General features: G+C 33.4%; 2 protein-coding genes across 8 annotated transcripts; both read right to left on the reverse strand.

Moving 5' to 3' along the window:
- Positions 1-587: 587 nt before the first annotated feature.
- Positions 588-9,646, reverse strand: LOC105340862 (uncharacterized). 6 transcript variants are annotated; one of them, XM_034444363.2, is made up of 17 exons: positions 9,493-9,621; positions 8,388-8,464; positions 7,920-8,024; positions 7,588-7,677; positions 7,347-7,485; positions 6,764-6,836; positions 6,207-6,261; positions 5,996-6,087; positions 5,840-5,897; positions 3,095-3,120; positions 2,856-3,002; positions 2,711-2,768; positions 2,486-2,583; positions 2,327-2,384; positions 2,112-2,207; positions 1,363-1,403; positions 588-1,274 (listed from the first exon to the last, which is right to left on the reverse strand). In XM_034444363.2, exons 3-17 carry the CDS (start codon positions 7,992-7,994, stop codon positions 1,148-1,150), a joined length of 1,233 nt encoding a protein of 410 aa, XP_034300254.2. In that variant the 5' UTR covers positions 7,995-8,024; positions 8,388-8,464; positions 9,493-9,621; the 3' UTR covers positions 588-1,147. The 6 variants fall into 6 exon arrangements, with proteins under 6 accessions (XP_034300254.2, XP_034300255.2, XP_034300257.2 ...); XM_034444364.2 differs by lacking the exon at positions 9,493-9,621 and adding an exon at positions 8,594-8,668; XM_034444366.2 differs by lacking the exon at positions 8,388-8,464 and having other exon boundaries at positions 9,493-9,646.
- Positions 9,647-10,335: 689 nt separating this feature from the next.
- LOC105340863 (uncharacterized) lies at positions 10,336-19,819 on the reverse strand. Of its 2 annotated transcripts, XM_011447098.4 has the most exons (19): positions 19,576-19,819; positions 19,136-19,273; positions 18,591-18,680; positions 18,270-18,411; positions 18,038-18,149; positions 16,748-16,802; positions 16,451-16,548; positions 16,277-16,340; positions 15,954-16,106; positions 15,101-15,132; positions 14,579-14,988; positions 13,333-14,483; positions 13,128-13,236; positions 12,672-13,021; positions 12,434-12,577; positions 11,632-11,794; positions 11,387-11,490; positions 11,204-11,287; positions 10,336-10,695 (listed from the first exon to the last, which is right to left on the reverse strand). In XM_011447098.4, the coding sequence occupies exons 2-19, from the start codon at positions 19,220-19,222 to the stop codon at positions 10,561-10,563; spliced, it is 3,483 nt and encodes a 1,160-aa protein (XP_011445400.3). In that variant the 5' UTR covers positions 19,223-19,273; positions 19,576-19,819; the 3' UTR covers positions 10,336-10,560. The 2 variants fall into 2 exon arrangements, with proteins under 2 accessions (XP_011445400.3, XP_065932630.1); XM_066076558.1 differs by lacking the exons at positions 15,954-16,106; positions 16,277-16,340; positions 16,451-16,548; ... (4 more) ...; positions 19,136-19,273; positions 19,576-19,819 and adding an exon at positions 15,700-15,820 and having other exon boundaries at positions 10,337-10,695.
- Positions 19,820-20,254: the final 435 nt, after the last annotated feature.

Consider the following 20,254-nt stretch of genomic DNA (forward strand, 5'->3'; position numbering starts at 1 on the left):
TTCTGACCTTACATCTGAATAGTTATCATTATTACAGAGTATTGTAAATGTCTTTTGAATCTTTGTGTTTACAATTTTGACCTTCACTTATCTATTAGGCTCATTTAGAGTGATACACTTTATTCTTAAGCTAAAGAATCTAATGATCCCGCTATGGCGGAATTTATAAAATTCGTGGAAACAAGTTTTATTAACAAATATTAACACTTTACTAGTATTTATTGTCTTAGCCCGTTACAGTCGTACAAGCTTAAGTTGGTTGATTTGATATACTAGTACGTGTATAAAGGTAATTTATTTGTCTGTCATGGTAGATTCAAATGTTTTTTACAGTAAAATATACTGATATGAAACACCATGGGTTTCAACATAATCATATAATTTTGACAATCTCATTCTATTATTTAGAAATCAAGCCCAGAGACCTATGTAACAGAACTACCGTGCGTGATAACATTTAATTTCATCACTTAATCAATACAAAAAAAAATCCATGCTGAAACCTTCTCTTGGTATCTGAAAGGCATATGCCTACCTTGAGAGCCAGTGTATAGCCAGATCTGGGTAATAAAACGATAAAATCGATCTCTATTTCGATAATTTATTGAATAATTATTGTCTGCTGATCATTTGTATATAAATTTACCAAAAGACAGTCGATCTCCAGATCAAATTAAGCGATTAGGAAGAATGAAGAGACCATGAAACTGGTTTTGACAAACGTTTAAAAGCAGAATAGAAAACATTTGGTATTTTGAATTTTTATTAATTTTTTTTAACTGGTGCATACAAATTTTAGTACAATTTACATTGCAGTATATATAACGAACAAATGCAAGAGTATCACATTAAATAAACAATGTTTCTTTCTCATGTTAATCACAATTATTTCACTTTTGTAAAACAAACAAAATTGTTCAGATTGTATTAATATTGAATATACTTACGATATTTTAATTGATATATAGGCAAGAACTAAAATGATAAATACTTCTTGTAAAATGTCCCTGAAATAATCTATAATCCAAATATAGTTTAAATACTATATATGATATAATATCATATATGGCGATTACACAATAATAATCAGTAGTAGTAGTTACTAACAGCTACCCACTAGATCCCCCCTCCCCCCAAAAAAGTTATTTTATGGAGGCTCCTCTTTACTTTCCCGTCTAAGGTGCTCTCGGGTAGGTCTCTTTGTACCCGACCTACTTGGCTTTTTGATCACGTTTAATGTGTCTCCTGGAGGTACCAGAATAGTCAATCGACAGCTGCAATAAAAAAAAAATAAACTTTAAACAAAAGTTGTATTAAATTTTTAGAATAATACGTTTAAGTTAGTAATAGAGATTGGCAAACCTATTTTCATCGTCTGCATTGCCCATCGTGTTCTGGGGACCCTGCAACATTGAAGCCAAAGAGGTAAAAAAAAAATCAATGCAAGATTTTGATGCCAGCTCTGTACTTTCAGCATATATATCGCGTAATATCCCGATCTACGATCTTCACTTGACCAGAATCGCAACAGAGAAATTTAGTTGAATGAATGCACACAAAATTGAGTGACTGTGGAAACTGTATATTGACTTTCGTGATGTCAAGAAAGACAATCCAGCAAAATGTATTAAAAAGTGGTATTTACACGTTTCTTGTGTCTAGGAAACCAATGCAATAATTTTGATAATATTGCAAGGGATGAGAGGGGTTAAAAACCAATTACAATTATTTATATGTAGAAAAAAAGAGGATATGAAAATCGAATGCCGTATTATATAATATATAGTCTAATTTCAAAGTTCAATTGCATAATATGGAGTTTGACTATTTAACTGTTGTTGATTTGTGACTGGTACAGGCAGTGTTATAAATGCACGAAAGTCTTGCACCAGGAATAATTTATCTATCATATCGACAAAACAATTTTTCAAGGATTCAAAATCCACATCATTTAATAATTTAGTAACAAAATAAAAGGCATTTAATAATGCATTTACAATTTTGGAATTTAGAATTTAGTAATGATTGAAATACTTGGCTGAATCTAATATGAAAACTAGAAAAAAAACCGAATATTTTTGTATCTATTATCAAACTATTTCTGGTATTACCTGTTCTGTCGGGCAAGTGTCATTATGACCATTTTCTTTGTTTATGTCTTCCAGTAACTCAGAAGATGTCCTAGAACAGCATGCTTTGTTGAAAGCCTACACAATTAGCATTCAAAAAGTATTGTATATATTTATCATACAAATGTATCATTAAGACTATTCCTACTTTTCTTCATGCAATTAGTAAAAAAGATACTATTGAAGAAATAACTCACTTCCATCCAATTCCAATGTTCTTCCTCTTTGTTTTCAACTGTAGCATGTATCCTAAAACTGCAGTTTGATGCAAAGTGAAATTAGTTTCTTAATTTAAAGTAGTTAAATTTGCAACTCCGAGCTTTGAACAATCTGATTACAATTATATTTTAACTCACTGAAAAGTCCTGCCTGGAACCTGCACATCCAATCCATAATTTTTTGTTGCTATTATTGAAACTTTGTTCTCTTGAAGATTCACAACATTTAAAGTATTCTATTAAAAAATACATCAAATCCGTATAAGGATAGATGTTTTGATCTGATTGTATGGTCAGGACATAGATGAAGATATAAAAATTAATTTTTTTTTTAATAATTGTGATTGTTGTGTGTGATCTAACCTCTACTTTGTCAGGGGGAGCGTATGAAAACTTTCCAGATTCCACCTTTACAAAACGCCTTAAAAATAAAAAAAAAATATTTTAGTGAAACCAATGTAATTTAAAACAACCTTATCCAAGAATGTTATTTGTTGACTTTACGTACTCTTTCCAGACTTTAACTGTTGCGTGTCCCTGCTTATCGAGAATGCCTTGTTTTAATATGGGTGATTTAGGGAAGGATTTTCGATTGGCGCTATGTCTAATCATAGCATCCGGTAGCACCTTCTGACTCCCCACTCTTTGTGATTTTCTATCAAAGAATAAAAGTAGAATTTAAGAGAAAAAAAAACAAATTTGTTTAGGTGTTCTGAGTTAATTTTTTAGTTAATTTTATTCACTTACCTATCCATTATAGCTATCCTAATGCACTGAAATAAAAAAAACAACAATCAATTTCTACGAGGAGCGCATTATATATATATATATATAGAGGATATCTATATTGTGTGATTTTATATTTGCTTTATCCAACGAGTTGAAATGGTGTATATATTCGCGAGGCTTGCCGAGCGAATATAACCATTTCAACGAGTTGGATAAAGCAAATATAAAATCACACAATTATAGATGTTCTATTTATCTCATACAATTTGATTTATATTATGAAGCCTTTGAGACAGTCCCTTATATGACCCGAATTTAAGTAATTGATTTTTTTTTCAAAGATTTTAAAAAACGATGATGCAACGTTGTGTTATCCGGTTATTGTGACCTTGCGCAATACAATTTAGTACGTCATTTCTGAGATAAATCTAACTGTTTTAATGTAAAAGTATCACTTAAATAAACCTTGAAATGATTGTTTAGCTCTAAATAACTTTTCTTAGAGCTTATTCATTTGATTAAATGGAAATACTGATCAGAAGACTTGAATTATCAAGTTTGTTGACATACACAAAGTTGCGAATGCACGTTAGTTTGAATTGACTCGAACAAGGAACAGTTGTTGATGTTTTATAACACAAACACCAGCCTAATGATTAGGGATTGAAATTAGTGAATAAGGATGCTCACTGGTGGTGGAATCAAAGTCTTATGAAACATTATTTCGGTAAGGTCTTGTATATAAACACAATTTGCACAACCAGTACGCTCTGTTTCCATCGCGTCGTCAGGATGAACTCGTTGATAGTTAACGTAATTTCATTATTTGCAGTTTTATAAACTACACAGAGCAAATTGAAAGTTTGAATGGGGCTAAACTTATCAAAAATCTTGACAAACAAGAAAAAAGGTCTTTTGGATACAGTTATGTATAACTTTGTAAAAAGAGTTGGGTGGGGGGGTCTAAGCCCCCCCCCCCCCACCCCCCCCAATAGCCCGGCTTCCGACGCCTTCACATTTGAAAGTAATTGAAGTCTTTGACAAAATCCATTTTATATCACTTTTTATAGTTGATATAGTTATGTTGAAAGTACTAGCAAATCTTCAAAAATAGGTCACTGAAGCGTTGACGCGAGGGGCTGTGTCAAAAGTAGTTCCGACCGGAAGTATTTGATATAGCATCACCCAGCAAAGGTTTATCACACGGGTAATATACACCACACGTATGATATATATATATATATATATATATATATATATATATATATATATATATATATATATATATATATATATATAACCATTTCATTGCTCTTAATAAAATGTGCAACTGTTCGTATTCCCAGCGAACATGTTGAAAGAATACAATGTATCAATAAACAGAAAACGCATGCAAAGAGAGAGTGTGATTTAAGAAATGAAGATAATAATTTTTCTATTGATCGACGTATCAAAGAAAAAATTGACCGGAAAACTTCATCAATGCGCGTAGCGCATTGATGAAAAAGTTTTCCGGTCAATTTTTTCTTTGATACGTCGATCAATAGAAAAATTATTATCTTCATTTCTTATCATTTAATAAAACATTTTCAAATAAAAAAATGTGAAGTGTCATTGATCAAACATGTAAATAATGTAAATGAAGCGGCGCGCATGAATACAAAACAACAACAGCAACAGTATTCAAAATGGATGCGCCTTCAGCTGATGCAGAGCTATTGAGCTGAATTTAATGGATTAAACACAAATAGTGAGTTAAAATCTGAACCGGCTGAATTGAAAACGAAAGGAAAATACATGCGATAGCTTGTGATATTATTCCCTGTGCAGAAAAACTCGTATTAAAACTAGTTTTCATGTGAGATCGCTGGAAAACGCAACTGGACATAACCATCCAAGGAAAGGCGATCGTGTACGAAAATAGCCGATATGTCGACAAAGAATAGTATGTATAAGCGACTCTTGTAAACGTTGTGGTAACTAGATAGCCAGTGATGTACTTAAATGGCATATCTGCCGCTTGGAATGCGCCGAAGGAGTTGATGCATTACTCATAGCTTTTCTTTACGACACTTATTCTGATGACAGACGATGTACGTGTGTAAATTTAAAAATTATCGTTACCAAATTTGAACAGCAGTACAGTGTTACCGTGAAAGTTTATAGGCCTATATGTTCGTTATAACATTCCTGGAAAAGGAACAGCCAGCCTCGCTGTAAATTAATGTTGATTGATCTCAAGCAGACGAAATCGTGAGAAGACGCTTAATTTTCTATTTCGTGAATCAAATGATGTGTTTCGTTCATTTTTGAATGTTAAACTTTCAAGTTTTTATATTCACAAGATTGCATTTTCTTTGCTGACAATAAAACAGACACAACTTTACGTTTGTTGACAGTGTTTATCTTGGAAATACCCGTTCTATAAATAGTGTTAGATCAAAACAGTTGAGAAAAGTAGATCCGCCGAAAATTTTATTGATGCAGGTATCAAAGAAATTTTTCGACCAATCAGAAGCGCCGATATCTCATCAAATTAATAAATATTAAATGATTCATTTGTCTCTGTGTTACGTGATAATAATATCCTATTTAGATTTAATTTTGTGTCATACACTGTAAATTCCAGTATAGTCTTAAAATTTAACATAAAGCGACGCTATCTAGTTGCTTGAAATTTAACAGGATAACGCCTATTTAGTTTTGCAGTGTCTAGTGTTTCCAGAACGTACATCATTCGTCGTCGCCATCAAGAAACCTTACCCTGACCCAGTCATCTCGTTCTTCCTGTTTATCCTGTACAGTGTCTGGGATCTGAAAACTACAAAACAATCATCATTATTACATTACATTGGCTTTTATCCAAACTAAAACCATGATTGAAACTATCAAGAAGTGAAATACCGATATCTTGATTACCTGTAAGTTCTTTCCGGTACTATGACGTTGAACTTGTCTGTCCCTACGGCCTCCACGTGACATTCTATTACTGGTGAAAGTTTGACTATTTTCTGTGGTAAAACGACTGCTTGGTTAATTGTTATTCCTCGGAAATTCAAAAAATAAAGCAAGTCTTTTATCATTAAAATCCTTTATATTAGAATCTTCTTTTTAAAGATATAACTTTTACCTCTGAATGATCGGGGTAGTAGATCAAGAAACCTTGTTTGACGCAAACCTTTCGCCTGAATTGGGACAAAAAATATAGCTCGGCTTTTAATCAGAAACTTCACAAAACCAACAATCGTCAAAACTTGTTTATATGTCGGACACTCATATAAACACAGGTTGGAAGTATTTGTACTTTTAAACTTCATTTTCAAAACGAAAAATTTAGGACACATTTCAAAGAATCCAGTGTCTCTATCAATCACCAAGGGTTGTTTCATTGATATATATATATATATATATATATATATATATATATATACATAAGACCTCTGAGGAACACCGGTGGTTAAAATAAAATAAAAAGACATACAATACACATCATAAATCAGTTAATTTTCTTTCATTAATTAATTTATTAGAAGAAATATTAGGAGGGGTATTAAACACGACAATCTTATTGTTTGAGAATAAATTTTAAAAGTAGAACATATACATGTATATACGTAAAATTTCAACGAGCCCAACATTCCTTGCATAATTTACACTTCGAAAGAAATAAAAGTAAATATTTCATACCTGGCCCATTTTTCAATCACAGCATTTCCCTTCTTTATTAAATATCCTTCTTTTATAGTACGAGATCCTTCATCTGCAATTTAAAAAAACTTAAAAATTAATCAAACTGTTTGGAAAATGCTCTATGTTTTGATTGTTTAAGAACACTCTATACACTAGTTTCTAATTAAAAAAAATATTGTAAGGGGGTTGTTTTTGCTTTCACTGTATCTAGTTGAATTCAGCAAATAATACTTGAAATTTTAACCAATATAAAATCATCAAAGACAAAAAAGTTTTGATAAATACTTCATGCCTCAACTTTCTTAGTTTTGGAAAATGCACACAATTTAAAAAGTTTTCCAAAAATTCGTTATCTTACTTATAGTGCAAATTTTGGCATGCACCGTACATTGCAGCAGGTACCTTTTTTTCATTATATACATACATATGACAGATCACTAGATAAATATATATATATATATATATATATATATATATATATATATATATATATATATATATATATTTGTGTGTACTCAAAAGTACCCTTCAATCAGGGTGCACGCAGTGTGAAAATGGACCTTTAATTATACAGACTTACTTAAGGGGATATTCGGTTTAGGTGTGTGTTGCTCTGTGACCTCTTTGATGTTTTTTAGTATTTCTTCCTTAATCTGAGAATTTTCAGCAGACAGAATTTTCTGCTGATGTTCAATGTTGACAGCTATTTGTAACCCATCCTGCAAGAGATATTTTTATGCATAGAGACACTAGCTGGTATCTGATTGAAACCGAAGTTGATGCATCATCACTTAACAAACGATACGTAATTAGTAGATAACCTTGTTGGTGACAGTTAGGTCCTTTATCATACACGAGTGTTTAACCTGTCCTTTCCTTATGTACTTTACGTTCCCTTGTTCCGAGTCAATCTGAAACAAGCACACAGTTGAACTTTATCCTACATTTACTCTTTAATGGGTTCTTGAAATAGATTCATAATTTTCCTCGTTGTTTAGTTAACATGTACAATGCATTTCATATTCAAATCTCAGTACACTTAATAAAACAACAAAGATGGTGATAATGAGTGGATTTTTTTTTTAAATAAGGGGGTCTCTTGATAATCTGGATCAGGAAGTTATAGATAATATATATACATTAACAAATGTACCTTTAAAATAACACGTTGTCCTCCTGATTTCCATAAAGTGAATTCTTGGACAATGCCATCATTTCCTTCCTCCATTTAGACGAGGACCCGGGTAGGCAGCAAATACTGCGGGTGAACAATTGATACATGGTGCACAAATGTAAACAAACTAGTAAGATTTTTAAACTCCTAAGGTAAGTTTTGACCCGAAACATTCGATTGTACTGCTGCACTTATCTATGAATGTATATAGATAAATAAAACAAGGTTTACAGATCGTGGTGTAGATTGTAACACAAAATCCACTGCTTATGCACCTAGTCATCGTCATACCCGTGCACGGTCGGTCGCGCTTATTAGAGAAAAAGCGTGACCGACCGTGGGTTTCCTACGATGACACCTAATACCGGTACTCTTTTTGGACAGTTAAATTGAAAAAATCACAATCGACTGACCCTTTAGCCAGGAATATTATATTATCATACTTACTGTCGTGTACGACTGAACGACTTCAACTTCGGAAACTCAATACTTACATCAAGAACTTCTTCCTTGTTTGTTTCAGCCTATAACGACGAAACACCTTTTTTCCAAACTTTTTTTTTTTTTACCGAAATGGGGTTTATCTTCTAACATAATACGAGGTTTCTGAGGCATGTCTGTGTTGAAATTGAAATGCCACAAATTCAACTTACCTTCGCTTGTCACTTGGGCATAGTTTACATCTTTGATTGAATTTTGCGGGGATTTCCCATTTACAATTGAGAAACATTTAGATATCTAAATACATATATAAGTGCGAAGTATGTGGGCTAGTTTTTTATTATCACTTAATCCTGTTGTTTTCTAATAATAGAATCATGATAATGAACATGTTCAAGCACCATATCAATTTGATCTACATCTATTCAGCTGTACGCAATCATAAACAAATGATGATTGTTTTGACGTGGGTTTTTTTTTTTTGGGGGGGGGGGGGTGCTGTTTTTTCGGGGGGGGGGGGTTACTTGTTTTGTTTGCAGAACAATATACTAGTATACAGAAAGTGTTATTTTATCTTATATTACGAATACTTAAGTGTTTGTACATATATTAACAAATTATCTATTTAATATGACAGTATAAAGTAATGCAAAACCATGAGCTTATAGGGCTGAGGCTTACGCCCTGTATCTGCAGTGTCAAGCGGAGGAAAGTCGTTGACTCCTTCGGGGTTTTTTTTTTTAAGGATAGGAATGTTGTTTAGGGGTTTTTTGTGGGTTTGTTTTTGCTCTCTATATAATATATAATTTTTTCTCTATTTTTAAGGATGTATTGTGAAAATGTGTTGTGTGATATCATTTTATAAAGTTTCAAAAGTAGAATTCTTCCTTTTTTGACAGCTTATTACATAGAAATAATTCCAGCTTATTACATAGAAATAATAGATAGATTTCGTTGCATGAATTGCTTTGCGTTTGACATTACATATGCAATATTGTGGTCAAATAGGTCAACTTACCAAGAAAATGAAAAGGTTTTAAACAGGAAGATGTTTTACTAGTTGTTTGTAGTACGAGAGAATCGCTACTTTCATTCGCATATCTTGACTTACCTTAACTGTATGTATTCTGTTGATTGTAATCCAAATTTCGTTCACAGTGCAAAAATATAATAAAGTCAGCGTATTTTGACTGTATAATTGGAAAGATGTCTTGTATCAACCCCGTCCGTATACGTTGTAAAACAACCCAAGCAAGACGGGGGTTTAAGGGATTTTTTTTCATGACAACTTTTTTTATATATAAAATGTCACAATTTCACACTAGATAGGGTATCACTTGACCTAGTTCAAGATTTATGCAAGTTTCTGTAGAATCGCAAATGTAAATACATTATGTCTCATTGGAGATGTGTTATGATAATGTATCGCTATCAAGGGTATAGTCTATATGCATTGTATTAATCACTATGACTTTATTATATTTGATTGATTTATGTTTATTTTTTGTTTTATAATGTCCTCATTATCATTTTTTTTATTCATTTCTGATTAACGTCCAATGTGAAAAAAAAACTTTTTCTTTTTGTTTCACACAAAATTGCAGTAACAAATAAAACCCTTTGATTTGACCCGTCAGCAGATATGATATATTATACTAGTATTTCACAGAAAAATATTAATTTCATTTGATGTTGATGGATAAATGAATTGTCAATGAATGAATCTATATCTGTGTATGATAATTTGAAAAAGATAATCTTTAACATCCGATACTAAAGTATACAAATAGTGTTGTTTAAAGAAAGTATTGTTTTATAATATTTTTCGTCAGAAACTCCCGGTGAGGAGTATGGAGACCAACTGTGGGTTTCCGACGATGTTTAATATTGTTTCTACGAATAACAAAGAAAACAACGGATGTATCATTTGATTTTTTCAATTATTTATTATACAAGCAGTAAAAAGGTTTAATAATACACTGTACACCATTATGATGATATTCATCATCTTTGCAGTTTTTAAAAATAGGTAGTCTCTATAATTTTACATGTTCTTTTTTTTATCGTATCTTTATAGTGCGTGATCGTATTTTCAAGGTAAAAGATGTGTTCTTTCTTCTGTTGGTAGTAAGTCATCACTTTTGGTAATTTGTCATTCTCTGATCACACTCTGATCACCTTAGAAATGGCGGAGCGTTTGGTAACGTTTTTTCCTATCAATGTCCTCTGTCGCCTTCCTGAATTTAAGGGCAAAGTCGGACAAGACAGAGAACAGTTCATTTGATGGAAGGCTGCTTACTTCTCCAAAGTATTCCTAGATTAGAATTTGAGAAAAAAAATCTTTAAAAAAGAAACAGTGTTCTCTTACCCTACATTTAAATGGCATCGTATTTAAAGTGCATGCATCTTAGTTGGAAGTATGAAACTGGATCATACTGTACTGAATATTTTATATAGTTTACCCTCACTAAAATATAAAACTTCCTGAACAGAAATGTTGCGAGTCGTGAAATCTAATCAGTCGTTAATTGTGAACCTTTTCGGTGAACTCTATAATTCTTTTGCCAGCAGGAAGGTTATTTGACAAACTAATGTAAATTAGATCTTTTTCTTCGCTCTCGCATAAGCTCTATATAAGCGGACCAAATTATCTGAATATTTTAATAAGATTGACTGACGATCAATGTCTATTCGCCTTTTAAACATTGTATGGTTTTTTACAGGTCATAAGAGCCCATATAGCTTTATTTGATAAAAGTGGTGTACATTTGATGAAATACCTAAATTACAATATAACAACAATAACAAAAGGTATGGCTTACCAAAAGATGACGATATGTGGTCTGTATGTTGGTACTCTCTTTCTCTAATAAATTCATACTGTTTTCAAACTCCACCAGTTTATGCTGATTGATTAGAAAATTATCACAAACTTAGCATTTAAACGATTAGTAATATAGAATGCACTAGTGTAAAAAGACTAATTTTAAGATCAGAAAAAGCACCTGTGCTTTATGTAGGAAGTCCGTCTCCATTTCGTTTGGTTTCTTTATCTTAGACTTCAAATGTTTGAGATTCTTTTTTAGTTTTGTAAGGTCACTTTTCAGAACTGCAAAAAACATATAGTCATTAAAATATCTTAATCAAAGACGTTTCATGCAAAAAATATTGCATGAATAATTCTATTTCGTACTTGTGTTTCAACCTAAAGACAAAGAACTTTTCATGTGCAGTGACGTTGCAATTTTACCTTCTACTTCAGTAACAAGGGCCTTGATGTTAATGTCTTTACATCTGATTACACTGTCCATTGTACCGGTCCATTTTATGATCTCTGGATCCTTTTCTTCCAACATTACCACGAGGAAATGTGAAAATGTAAAATCTGTTGTTTTGCCTCGCATATCCATAAACTGTTTCAAAAGAAACGAAATTGCAGCCTAATGGTTATAGTTTTCCATTGGAAACACCGTATTCTTTTGTTTGCAAATGGCATACATATATTTCTCTTTCCTGAGTATGAACACAGGATGAATCTCTCTGCCATTCAGTCAACTTAAATGTGACTGAAAGGTAACTGAAATGTGACTGAATGGCATAACTCTGCCATTCAGTCACCTTTCCAGATCTTTCAGTTAACATTAAGTTGACTGAATAGCAGAGGTTTATCCAGTGGAATAACAGAATGTGTTTGTAAGATGGTAACACTAGCATAATGAAACCAAATAAAGTGTATCGCTCATGAAAACGAAACATAGAGTCACTGTTTTATAAGTTTTAGAGTCGACTTAATGTATCGAGTCACCTCTCTCCTGGATGCAGCATCGCACCATACAAAACTGTGTGATTGCACCATTGTGTGTGCAAAAAATGTACTCCGAAAAAGAATGTACTTACAAACAGATGGACAGATATGCCACACAATAATACGACCGTCCGGTAAAAGGGTTCCAAATGACTATCTATACTTTTATTCATTAATGAATATCGAAGTTAGTAGGAAAGTATATGTAGTATTGAATAAATGTGTGTATTAATGCTTATGTTCTTACCATCCTCAAAGAGGTTAATGGAAACCCATGTGTTTTATGACTACTATTCATAACATTTCCAACGGCAAGTATATACTCCATCAACTGCACAAGGTAAGTATTAGTCTTCAGGTCCGAACACGCTTGTGAAAGTTCTTCTAGAGACTGTAATCAAACGGAGATAAACAAATCATTAAATCAAATCACACATCTTTAAGATTCCTAGGGAATAGTGATATATTCATTAAATAACTCTTACTTCGTGAGTACATCTCAACTGTCTTGGAAAATCCCAAAGTAGTAGAATCAAATCCAGTCGAGTTCCAATATATTCAATTTCACACAGTTCACACATAAACCTGTCGACAGGATCTAGTGTCGATTTCTTGTCGGAATACAGTTTGAACAGTTCTATATCATCAGATGTTGGCTGATATCGACGAATAGTGGTAAGTTTCTCAGCGGGAAAGAATTCGTCCTCGGTAACAGAGTTTATGACCTCACGAATATGACGAGCTCCCTCAGCTTTGAGTCCCGTTAGAATGATACCAAGATTTCTTGCTCTGGTAGCATCTAATAACAACTTCGTTCCAGCAAATGTTTGTTCAGCTTTGAATAAAAAAAAAGCCAGTTGCCAATCAAATACCAATATACGTGTATACTTGCATCAAATGTATTTCAGAAACTTGAAAATGGAGGGAAAAGGATTTATCACCTGTTTTAGTTGGTTGGTTTTCCTCAACAATAGAAAAGTGTTCCATTATGAGATCTTTGTTGATGTCATTTTTACGATCTGACGCATGTTTCCAAAATGACGATTTTACCTACAATGATAAACAAGATTAATCAATCTATTAATATTTTTATATAAAAAGTATTTCGGTTAATCATGATTATTTTCAACGAAACAGTTAACTCGCCTGTGACTTATTCAGTTTCGACCAATGCAGCGTCCTTAATTTCTTTGAGTGTGACTTGTTTGTCTGTGGGACAGGCGGGGGCGCGGGGGGTTGAGGAATAGTTGGTGGTTTTGACAGAAAATGAAACTGGGTAGGTGGTGGTGGTGGTGGTGGTGGGGGTGTTACCTCTGATACTGGGGGCCATTGGGGAAGATTATGGGCTGGTAGGTTTAATTTGGAGGAACCCATCCTTGATAAATCTGCATCATGATGTAAATCGGTTTTCTCAGTATCTGAATCTAAAGATGTCACTATATGGTCTTCCTTGGTTGGACACTCTTCTTTGCTTTCAATTTCGGGTTTGTCATCGTTTTGTTTGATAGAGTTTGAGGATTCCGATTCGGTTGCAGGAGTCGGATGCTCATGGCTGTTTAAAAGGTCGACTTTCTCATCCGACACTATTGTTAGCTGGTGGACTAGCGTGATTAAGGACCCAGCATCTGATTTAGAATACTCTTGTACCGTGTTTGTAATCAGTGTGTCCGACTTCGATGATTCTGAAGACTGTGTCGAAGATAGTCTCTCTCTTGAAGATTCCGAAACATTTTTTTCTGAAAACTGTCCTTGTTCATCATCCGATAAAACACCCGACTTGCCTGCAGATGAATGCGATAGCTCTGATGAAAAAGATGAAGCAGACCTCCTGTCAGACGGAAAAACATAAGGTGACCCTTCTATATGTGATTCTTGCTGTTCGGTTGTGTCTGGTACAACTGATTTTGTTGTTGCCGATGACACCGAGCGGCGATCTTCAGATATTGGGGGCGGCGGTGGATGGGAATTAGGCCTGTCTAAGGATTTCTTTCGGCTGAACTTCACTTCATCCGTGTTTTCAGAAAGTGAACCTGAGATTTGTACAGATGGTAAAGCTAGTGGTGAAATGAGGGAGAGAGGGGGAGGAGGGGGAGGGGCCGGGAGGGATCCACGCTGTTGTTGCAATTCCCTCTTCGACTTTCGCCTTTTTACAGACACTGAATAAATTGGTGTTTCCTTTCTGGGTGTGAAAGATTGTTTTTTATTGCCTGAATCGTGTGTATTGGTTTTGGGGTTAACTGTTGAGTAAAGAGCGTGTTCCATGGTATTCTCCTCTTTATCTTGATCCCTGTTTTCTTCTACAAAAAAATTAACAAACTATGAAGGATATTTTTAACACTTTACGAGCACAGGTGCCCGATGAAATACAAACAAGCAAGGATATGCTTTTTACCAGATGGAACAATCTGGTCTCCAATTTCGTCATAGGTTGGACATCCTGCCTCTGATTTTCTGTTGCCCTCTTCATGTTGATTCTCGAAAACATCCTCCGGATAAGCATAATCTCCCTCGGGACAAACCATCTCTTCGTGACCCGAACTCATATTGTCTTCAGAAGAGGAGTATCGCAGATCTTTCACAACATCATAAAGAGGGTTCTTTAATTGCAGCGCGTCTTCATCCTGAATTCTTTTGCCATCTCGCATTTCTACTTCTTCCTCATTTTCTTCAGTTATAAGCGATTTTACGGCAACCAGTGGTTGTTTCTCGCCGGAACTAAGTTTGGATCTCCCCTTCGTGACAGATGTTGAAACAATGTCAGATAATTTCTCTCCAAAATTTGTTTGATTTGCAGAATCTTTCCTGAATATCAAAATAAAAATAATTATTTAAAAAAAAAACGCGATTTAACAAAAATTGATATTTCAATCGCGGCAAGAATATATGTTTCCTCATTCATTTGATATTTACTCACATAGCCTCATCATTTTTGCTATTTCCTTCGCCCTTAAAAAAAAGACAAATTTTATTTCTGCAAAAAATTTAAATATTCTACCTATCCCTGTGAAAATAAAACATGGTTGTTTTAGTAAGAAATGTGTGCTTCTGATAACTATCTAGTGAAACCTTCATATTCATTCTTCAAACGTGACAAAAATTTATAATCGCTGGGTATGTTGTGTATCCCTTTTAATTTTATTTTCTTATTTTGGGAGAAAATTGAGCCTTTCAAATTACATGTATACGTAAATAAATTTCCAAGAAAAATTGATTTTTTTACAGTAGTTTTACAGTGAGTTTCGCACCTGAAAATCGATATGAAGAGATATATACATACTGTATATAGGGTTGTTTTGCCCCGTATAATTTTTGCCCTTCTACACTTGCAAACAGTTTCGCCCCGTATTGAATTCGCCCAGACACAGTTGTGTTTATAAAGAGAAATAATTGAAGACATCAGAATTCGCCCTGTCTTAAATTCGCCTGCTGACAACGAAGACGAGAGGGGTGAATATAAAACGGGGGCGAATATTTCCCTGTATACAGTACATGTCCTGTAAACACTGAACTCACCCCAAGAACGTGGTAGTACAATGCATCGTCTGATTGTCTGAATGAGCCTACATTTAGAGGGGCAAATATAAAACGGGGGCGAATATTTCCCTGTATACAGTACATGTCCTGTAAACACTGAACTCACCCCAAGAGCGTGGTAGTACAATGCATCGTCTGATTGTCTGAATGAGCCTACATTTAGAGGGGCAAATATAAAACGGGGGCGAATATTTCCCTGTATACAGTACATGTCCTGTAAACACTGAACTCACCCCAAGAGCGTGGTAGTACAATGCATCGTCTGATTGTCTGAATGAGCCAACATTTAGCAAGTACTTCTGACTCGGTTGGTGGCTTGGTTCTAATGCACATCCTTCGAAATCCACTACTGTTCTTCTCTTTTCTTGACATGCATTTGAGAATGCCTGGAAAGGCGACATTAAAGAGGTAACAAAGGAACATTTATAAAGTTGGTAGAAAAGTGTTTAAGATATTTTTTTGAAGGATATTATTATAACACAATGCATTGTTGCATGTCATTTGATGAAAAATTAAATTTTAAATTTTATTTTTAAACAAAAATTGAATGTTTTACGCTTATCCACTCATCCCTCTCTGTCTGCGAGGCTGGTGAATGGGAGCCGCTAACCAGACGGAAGCTAGAAATACAAATTTTAAAATAAGAAATATGATGATTTTTACTACGTTAACTAAATCCAAGATTAAAAGTAACATCAGATAATAACGGTAAATGGTATGATTTACTTACTAGTAAGTTCTTTTTGGAAATATAATGTTAAATCCATAGTGCCCCACTTTTTTTACCGTGTACTGATTCGGTTTCAAAGGAACTACGTTCAACGCTGTCTGGAATATATAAAGACCAAAAATAAGAGAACGCAGTAACAAAATGATATTAATTTCATAAGGACGAAACGTTCAAACCTGAAAAAAAATGATATTCATGCAGGATCTCATTTCATTTATGTAAAGGATCATTACATCATGAAAAATTATCTATTTCCTAATTTTAGTCAATTGTGCATATATATACAAATTCTATTACCTGTTCATCGGTTTTGAAATATGAAAACATTCCTGGTGTCACCTTTACTTTTCTCCTGAAATTATTAATATTGATATAATCAGTGTATATTTCCCCTTATGTTTCCATTGTAAATATGCGACGTTCAGTTCACTGTGAATACACTGCGCCAGAAGCACAAAATAGAAGCGTTTTGGGTGTATTTTTAATGTAAGATTAATTGAAATATTTAAACTTACATAACCAATTTGATATGTACTAATGGAAAGAATCGTTAAATCATATCTATTTGTCAATAAAAAAGATTTTTTGACCAATTTTATGTCACTATATTAAAAGTCGCTGAAGCGATAAACAGCATGTTACAGTTAAACTCGGTTATAGCGAAGTCATAGGGACCAGTGGATTTACTTCGTTATATCCGAAATTCGTTATATCCGCATAACGAATTCGCAATAATAACCATACCGAATTCACTACATATGTGTATTCTTTTACAAGACTATATATAGTTTTTTTTTTGCTAATTGGCTTAAAATAAAAATACATTACTTTGATACCTTTAACAATCAGATTATGAATTGAAAAATTTATATGAAATTAATTTAATTCAAACTACATGTATTACGTTAAATGGTAACGAAAACTTTTTAAACTGTAGAGATTTGTTATAAAAGTGTTCGATTTCGTTATTACTCACCTCTACCGGACTCAAAATCAGTTCGCTATATCCGTAAATTCGTTACATCCGAATTCCTTATAACCGTAAAATTTTGCAAAGATTTGTTTAGAATTTTACCGGGAATAAAAGAAAACTTCGCTATATCCGAAAATTCGCTATATCCGTGTACATACTAAACGAGTTTTACTATAATATGGCTGTTCCATGTATGTTTCATGTATGTATCATAGGTCCTATAACACACCAAGCAGTTAGACAAATTATAATACCACGCGGTATTGTGATTTCATTTATAATCAAGGGTATCAATTTTCGTGGATGATGAAAAAAATCACAGTTTCAAGGATACGTAAATTCGTGGCAAATGACCCTATTTATTACAAACTGTTAATAGAAATTGGACTTCAAAGAACATTAACTTAACAACGAAATCCACGAAAATTGGTATTCAACAAAAAAAGATAACACCACAGTATTAAATTTGTCTGTACCACTTCGTGTGTTATAGGACCGACGGACGACATCCAAAAATAAGTATTCAATGCTTAATAGTACATGTAGTTCATCAAAACCATAACCCCTTTTTACATCGTTACATTATTACGAATAGAGCTCGAGAAGTCGCTTACTTTGCCCATATTTGAATGGTGGCGTTTCCTTTCTTTTCCAGCACGCCTTCTTTCAGTACAGACGACGCCCGAGTTCTGACAACAAGATCTTCAGCTTTATCCAAACTGTTTACTAAAGGAAAGAGTATACGATCATGTAAATCGAAGAATTTTTTAAGGGGATGGGTGGGTTGAAATGGTAAATGGTTTGTTAAAGCAATAAATTTGTAAAAGTTGTGATGTAGCTGCGTACTTCTATCTTCGCGTTTCACCAAATCAACAGCAGTCGACTGTACGATACTCAGCAGACGACAGATCGCGGTCTTCTCCTCAAGGTTTTCAGCTGTGAGCTCTGTCTGTTTCCCGCCAATTTTGATGCAAAACAACACTCCTTCCTGCAAGGATACATAGTGTGAATTTCGCAAACTTATCACAAGAGGAAATTAACTGTTAACAAACTGTTTAACAATGAAACTCATAAGTTGGTTTTCCTTATTGGGCTGTAAATTTATTTGATTTGATGTAGTCAGGTACATGAACTTTTGAATTTTATGGATTATGAATTTGATTTTACCTCCGAATCGTAGGAGAGATCATCAAAGTCACATTTATATTGAATGGTCCCTCTTTTTATCAGGTTGACTTTGTTGGTCTTGAAGTCAATCTGCAAATTCAAGTTCAACTTTCAACAAAACAAGAAACATAGATATGAGTTAAGATGGACTTGTGCCTCGCCTTTTCTAAAATTAGACATCATGAAGAGTTTTTTTCTGCTTGCAATACTAGTATCTAAATCTATATGCTTGCGATATATATCATAATAGACGGGAAACTCATAAGGAAGAATATCAAGAAGGGTATAGTTATAGCAATGAAATCAATTGGATGAATATGTGTATTATAATTTTAGACAATCAGGAACGTACTTTATCTTTTTTAGCAGCCAAAAGCACCATTTAAGATTCAAAGTACGTGATGTTTGATATCAAGAGTGATGACATTACGTGTAACTATATGCTATAACATCAATATATATTTCATTTTTATCAAACTTTTTTTCTTTAACACGACTCTCAATCCTTATTTTTAACAAAAATGCAAATGTTAAATCATAACTACCTGTAAGATAACCTTCTTTCCCGAATTTTTGAAGACTCCAAAATTATGAATCGTTCCAACAACGTGGTAGTCGTACCCTGGCTCCATTTTTTTTCAGCCTGAAGTCCGCTTGGCCGGGCGAACGTCCGTTAAGAACAACTGCAGCAAATGATTTTTTTTTTCTTTAAAAAAATCGCTAAAGCATAGCGTCAGATACGCTTCATAAAATTTTCACACAAATTCTACCTCATGTATCGCGTATCAGATTTGTTTTTATCGTATTGCTTCCAGATGCGTATAGGTTTACATATCATTTGACCCCAGGTAAAAACAAACATTGCGGTCATCTATGTCATCTCCTTTCATGAAAACTCCCCCCAAATCCCCCTATTTTACACGATTTTGATAATTTTATAATTCAATGTTTAGTAATTATTCGAAAAATACGTTGATATACTTACAGTTAGATGTTTAGGAGTTACGTATTCCTTTGCAAGTGTATTCAGACGGTACAGGAAGTATAATCTTTTTCATACCGATAGTTTCCGTGTCGTCGCTCACAAATGGCAAACAAGCAGGAAATTAAGTTTACTTACAAATATACCTATGCTTCATATTTACATTAATGTCATCTGAAGTATATTGAAATACTTTCACTCATTTGAAATATTATTTGTTTTATACTTAGAAATAAAACCCAACACTTTCATTTGCTCACTTATAGAGCTTTCTTCCTCATTAAAAGGAGTAGTTAAGACCCATATTAAATAGAAATGAACTTTGTTCATACGTTTCCCTGTATTGGCTCCATCCGCCTTATCTTGAGTGAAGTGAATAAGAATTTTTGAAAAAAAATTGTCAATGCATGATGCTGTGAAGATTAAATATATAATTGGGTATATAAATTTATTATAGAATTATAGAATTAGAATATTATTTTTTGTTGTTGTTCGTAGAGAAATGACATTGCCAAATACCTATTATTTTGATTGTAAAATACGATTGCAACTTTTAATTTATTAAAAAACAGCTAGAATGAAACCACCCAAAATAAAAATATACATTAGTCATTGATTGTTAAAATAAACTGTCAGAATTTAAGGAAATTAACACGAAGAACAAAAATATTTAAAATATTTT

This window comes from Magallana gigas, chromosome 2 (assembly GCF_963853765.1).
Source record: "Magallana gigas chromosome 2, xbMagGiga1.1, whole genome shotgun sequence".
Taxonomy (NCBI): Eukaryota; Metazoa; Mollusca; class Bivalvia; order Ostreida; family Ostreidae; genus Magallana; species Magallana gigas.